The sequence below is a fragment of the Branchiostoma belcheri genome, unplaced genomic scaffold (genome assembly GCF_001625305.1).
Source record: "Branchiostoma belcheri isolate BF01 breed outbred unplaced genomic scaffold, Haploidv18h27 scaffold269, whole genome shotgun sequence".
NCBI classification, from domain to species: domain Eukaryota; kingdom Metazoa; phylum Chordata; class Leptocardii; order Amphioxiformes; family Branchiostomatidae; genus Branchiostoma; species Branchiostoma belcheri.
Window position 1 is genome coordinate 67,497 of NW_017803875.1, and position 5,800 is coordinate 73,296.

The window sequence follows — 5,800 nt, forward strand, 5'->3', positions numbered from 1 at the left end:
CGTATATCAACAGATTTTTTGCTGTCTATACCAAGCACACGTATCATGTAAACGATAAAAAAAATTTTCCCCAATTCTAACCGCTAGTTCGATATTTACGTCATGTATAACTGCAATTACCCATGACCCGGAAGAGGCCCTCTTTTGGCTCACTGTGCCCGACCGCAGTACTCAGGTCAAAATAAGCGTATACGTCCGACAATCGCTCGGACGCCGAAACTTCCCTGCCTGATCCTGTCAGTAATAAACAGGCTTTCACCTCAAATCCTTTTTAGATCAGGTCTGAGTGATGAAAGGGATTTTATGGTGGACCTAAACTCACGCTGTTCAGGCACAATCATTTTTTTGTCGGGACTCTTTTAGACCCTACACGTGCGGAGTAATTGCGGTATGAGACCATAATACCCGTATGCGTGCAAATTCTTCTCGGATGCTTGACTGTCAAGTCTGATTATTCCCCAAGTAGATGTGTGATACTGGCTTGTTTTGAGTGCTACCAACTGCATGCCCGTAGCCAGGATTTTGAATGGGGGGTTCTTCCCACTGCTTGAGGGGACCTCGAGCGCCGAAGTTCCTAGGGGGGTCCGGGGGCATGCTCCCTCGTAAAATTTTGCAAAATGAACCTTTTAAAATGGCATTTCGTGCATTTTTGAGAGGATTTCCAAGAACAAATCAGAGATAAATTATTTTTTATTCAATGACAAAGGGATCAGTTTTTCTACGATTCCAGTCCATCTTTTCAAGAAAAATCTTGGACCTTTACATAAAAAGTGGACCAAAAAGTGGACCTTTGAGCCTTGTGGGGGGGTTCTTCCGAACACCCCCTGGCTACGGGCATCTGACTCATCTGACCAAAATTCAACATCACTTCATTTATGTTTTCTTGCAAAGTATTATAACTTCCATGTTCAACCACAGCCTGTCGACCAAGAAGGTCAAGCAAGAAGGTTTAAATTTCCTTGCTTGGTTGGAGCAAGGAGCTTAGCGGGAGCATTAGGACATTACAAACTCCCCGCCAAGGACTGCCTACATGTAAAAGTCCTTGAGTTCTAAAAATGGTCCGAACAACATCCACGAGTGTTTACGTGACATACTAAAGAAAGGCTACGATTTCTAAAGCACCTTTGTGTAAAATTGCATTTGTTAAGGGTCAACTTGGGGCTAACGAGCACAACATTAAAACACTTTACAAGGGTTTTGAGATGGATGGAAGCCCCTAATGAGACCACCTCAGTGGAAATGATGATTGACCCAGTCCAGGTCATCAGACAAGGATATACGATCATGATAAAGAGGCAAATCAGGTGTAATCAGTTATAAGGCCACACCAATTTAATTTCTTGGTTAACAGATTTTTCTAGAAAAATTATGGAGCGGGCGGGCAACAAAAAAAATAAATTTAAATAAAAACAGGCCTACGCATCCTATTGTGGCCCAAAATGGTACGATAGGAGCCATGAAGTCAACACATCAGGCTGGTTCAAAATTTAAACAATGAATTTTGAACTTTTGATGATACCACTGCATTGAAAGATGGAATAACTGTAACAACTAGGAAGAAAAGGACTGTTTTCAACTGTTCAGGGCAAAATTTTTTGGCAAATCAGAAAAAAAAACGAAGCGGGCGAATCCATTAATTAAAACAAGAAATTAAATTGGTGTGGCCTAAGTTCATTCAAAATCTCTAATTTGTTTTCTCTCTTGATTTATAAAGCCCCTCGAGTAACAAAATGGGGGGGGCAGATTGCTCTCCGATGCATTTACACTGTCATCTTTTACTGTGCAAATCTTAAACCTTCTTTTTTCTCTTTTACAGCAGGTGAATTTACATAACACTGTGCACATTCTGATTCAAATTGTAATCCTTAGTCTGAGGGGGGGCAGGGATCTCAGTGTTAAATCTAAGGACTGCTTTTTTTTTCTTCAGAATCTGTAATATATTGATTAGGAGATTCAAATTCAAGAATAAGATGAAGACTATGAATAATAATAATAATTATATCAGAACCATAAAGGCAAACATTATCAATCAAGTTCCACAGGTCATACACACATAGAAGAACATTGGAGAAAGTTTCCATTCCCCCCCCCCTCATTGTTCCTCTCACAGAATGATATTGACAGTCGCATTGCTTTGTTGTTTACCGAGACTGCAGGCATTCAAGGTTGTCAGGTTGCCCCTGGCAACAACATTACAATCACAAAGGCTTAATCAATTCCACTGGGGACATGGATCAGGCTGTGGCCGCCTTTATAACAGCTGCCGCTGCAGACTGGAACCTCACTTCACCCTCCTGTCAAGCTGAGACAAGAACGGAGGCTCCCAGCAAGTACTTACCAGACGAGTACAGTAGACAACTTGAGGTAAGACTTTTCATTTTACCAACTTTAAGGTTTTAGATCCATGGAAAAACTCAGTCATAATTATTACAATTTTTTACCAGGATTTTTAGCAGGCTAAAACTGAACCGACCATAGACAAGTTTAAAGTTAAAACTTTTGACCGAACACAAGCTAGATTTTTAAACAGACGGGTCTTCCAGTAGACCCAGTGAGACTTGTCACATGGATTCTCTGAAGTGTGACGTAAACTTTCTCGATTTTACCCACTGACACTCACAGTCACATTGGTATTGTCACAGAAATCTCTGTATGCATGTTCTTGTTGTCGCGCTGAATGAAATTGCTTAGTGCCGAAGTATCAAAATTCCTTTTTTTGGTGCCGAAGTAAATTTTCCTTTTTTTGAGTGAACATGTACCCCAGGCCTATCCGACCACAATTTGTTTTTAATAGAAAAACATCTCCCAACTTTTTGGACCCAAAAAGACTTTGTATCTTGTTTTCTAAGCTCAGCCAAATGCCAGCTTGATTTAAATGTCAAGGTTTACTCAATTTGAAGAACTGCTTCTAAAATCACTTCCGAAAAAGAAACCGTGCACTTTGATGGGCACCAAACTGTTTGAGTGCACAAATCGCATATCCTTGAGAGGACCAAGGTCTTGCTCAACGGCTTGTTAGAGTAATCATGTGCACCTGGTTTCGAAAAACAAGCCTTGGCCTTGGGGAAGTCCTGCCTGGAGAAACATCTGAAAACTTTGACATTCTGCCAAGAAAGTTTACCGACAAATTAAGTGTCAGGAAGTAGTTAAGATAGGAAACATCCTCACAGCAATTACTTTGGAAAGAAATCTTGTCAACTGTAGGGAAAAAGGGGAGAAACTTTGAGACAGCAAACTGACACAAAACATAACAGATATTCCATTGTGAACAAAGACACCAGTCCTACATTGTATAGGTTCAAGTTACGCTGTTATTCTAAATCTCTCTAAATCTACTTGGGAGTGTGAAGAAATCCTCACTAAGTTGCTAGCAGCTCTTTTAATTAACTTTCTGGTTGAATCATCCTTGAAAAATTACAGTAACTCAGTGTGTATCACTGAGAATTTATTCAACATCTACTAGACATTTCATTGGAGACAACCAATTAGAAAGAGGCTTCAGACAATATGTGTATTGTATGTGTATTGTACCACAATATAAATGTGTATTGTGAAACATACCTAATGGTAATAAGTGGAATGTGTATTGTGGTACACACGTATGAATCACTCTTGGGCTATTTTAGGCTCTTTGTTATCAGTAGAAAGTGAGTATTGACTTAATTTGCATACTGTCAAAGGGTCTTTTTTTTGTTTGTTCACCTTTGACAATGTCATTGATAAGGCCAGCAGTAAGCTTGAATCGCATATGCAGGAAATCTGTTATGCCACACCGACTTAATTTTATGGATGACATCCGTGCGCGCATTCATTTTCAACAGTTAAATAATGGTTCTCAAAGAAAAAAAAAGATCACGTCCTACGAGGCTCTGGCCTGGCTCTAGGCCTAGGTATGTCCATGTACTTAGTAATTAGCGACAGTAGGGAGCTGGTGGTAACTCTGGAGGACGGCACCCAGGCTACCGAAGCTCCACAACTCAAAAACTCACATATAGTAAATACATTATTATAATTACATATACAGTGCCGATTCTGAATCATAAATTCTGCAAAAAGCCAGCTTGTCGTTTATTCGCAAATTCACAATTCCAGCTTTGTATTCGTGTGGTCTAAAAGCATTTTTAATTTTGGCTGGAATTTTTTTTATTCAATCACCGCGTGGCACCACATATCAGTTTTGGGCCTGTTCATACGGTCAATGAATCCAACAACATGCGGCGCAGTGCAAACAATCGTTGTACGGACAATTTTTTTTGTTGCCCCGTGTTAACTTAGCCTGGTGTCCAGCCTTGTTAGCTTTAGTCCGCTACCCAAGATCCGCTCCCCACCATCTTGGGTAGCGGACTAAAGCTAACAAGGCTGGACACCAGGCTAGTGTTAACTGGCCCTTAGACAAAATCATACTGACTACTTATTTGTAGTTATTTTTTATTTTCCCAAAACCCACTAATTTTGGAAAAGGTGGGACATTACGTCTTCCATGGTTTAAAAAAGAGAAGTCAAACCCCTTAGACATAGTTTTAGACATAGCTATAGCTCTAGACAACTACCTTTTATCATGTAGATTTTAGTTATTTTATATTACGTTTCATTGTTCTTTTCTGTTTGTAAGGTCATGTTGATTTGATTATATGGATGACATCAGCGCTCGCATGAATTTTCGGCCGTTTCCAAAAAAAAAAGTTTTCAACCATACTGTAAATCGTACAAAACAGTTGCAAAATGAGAAAAATGTACCATACGTTAACAAAAAAAATTAACAAAAACTATACCAATGTCGTAGAATGCCAAAATCAAACGAAAAAAGACGAAATTGTAAAGAAATGAACTTGAAGACTAGATTATTCGCCAAAACATATTCTGTGCCATTTGCTCAACCCTCATGACCACGTAGATTTCATAATGAAAAGAACTTTTTTTGCAAAACTTTTTTTTTATTCGCACGCGCGCATCAGTTTTGGGTCTCCCGGAGGATGTCATCCATATAATCAAATCAACATGGCCTAATCTGCAATTAGCCCCCGGGCATGAATTTGCAATAAACTTCTTATTTAATACTTCTATCCATTGTCAGGAGCCATGAGTCTGTGTGGTGTGCTAGTACTGCTGGTGCTGGTGGCAGTCCCAGCCCTGGGCCAGTTTCCCCCAGACAACTGGGAGTTTCCCGACAGGAGGATAGAGAATAACGAGGACCTACGCGAGGTGCAGTGCAGGCACACCTGTGAGGACGTCAAGGCCCTGAAGAGGAGGATGAGAGAGATGGAGTCACGTGTGCTCGCACTGGAAGATGCCGCACAAGGTACGAGATGAGATGAACTGGTTTATTATTATTATTGTTTACCGAAGGGAAATATATTGTTATGTTTACTGAAGGAAAACATATTGTTTTTGCTCCATTTGAATTTTCTTCTTCCTCTTCTTCTTCTTCTGTTCCAAACACTAACCCCTGACCTGGCCAATGGCCTCTTTGTTGACGTCTGTCACCATAGTAACTGGTGTTGGGTTACATCATGTTGCAATTTCAGAGAAGGCATTTAGGCTCCTGTCACCATAGATATACATGTATGTGAATGTGTTTGAGTAAGAATTAACAGAGCAGACCATATCCGAAGGTAAACATTATGCATTTGCTTTGCAAAACTTTCTAGTTTTTGCTCTGTTTCTCCTTCTGTTCCAAACACTGACCTCTGACCTGGTCAATGACCTGAAGCAGACTGTCTCTCACACCATGGCAACTTGTGTTGGGTTACATCATGTTGCAATTTTATAGCAGGAGGGATTTACACTTCTGTCACCATAT

The 5,800-nt window shown here is 40.1% G+C and overlaps 2 protein-coding genes across 2 annotated transcripts in view; one reads left to right on the top strand and one right to left on the bottom strand.

Moving 5' to 3' along the window:
• The window catches only part of LOC109472110 (fanconi-associated nuclease 1-like), a 45,518-nt gene that overhangs the window by 22,037 nt on the left and 17,681 nt on the right, over positions 1-5,800 (bottom strand). The gene's annotated exons all lie outside the window — the stretch shown is intronic.
• The window catches only part of LOC109472115 (neurexin-4-like), a 13,463-nt gene continuing 9,903 nt past the window's right edge, over positions 2,241-5,800 (top strand). The window contains exons 1-2 of the mRNA XM_019771691.1: positions 2,241-2,364; positions 5,075-5,299. Coding sequence (XP_019627250.1) covers positions 5,080-5,299 — 220 coding nt within the window. The 5' untranslated portion in view covers positions 2,241-2,364; positions 5,075-5,079. The remainder of the gene's footprint in view (positions 2,365-5,074; positions 5,300-5,800) is intronic.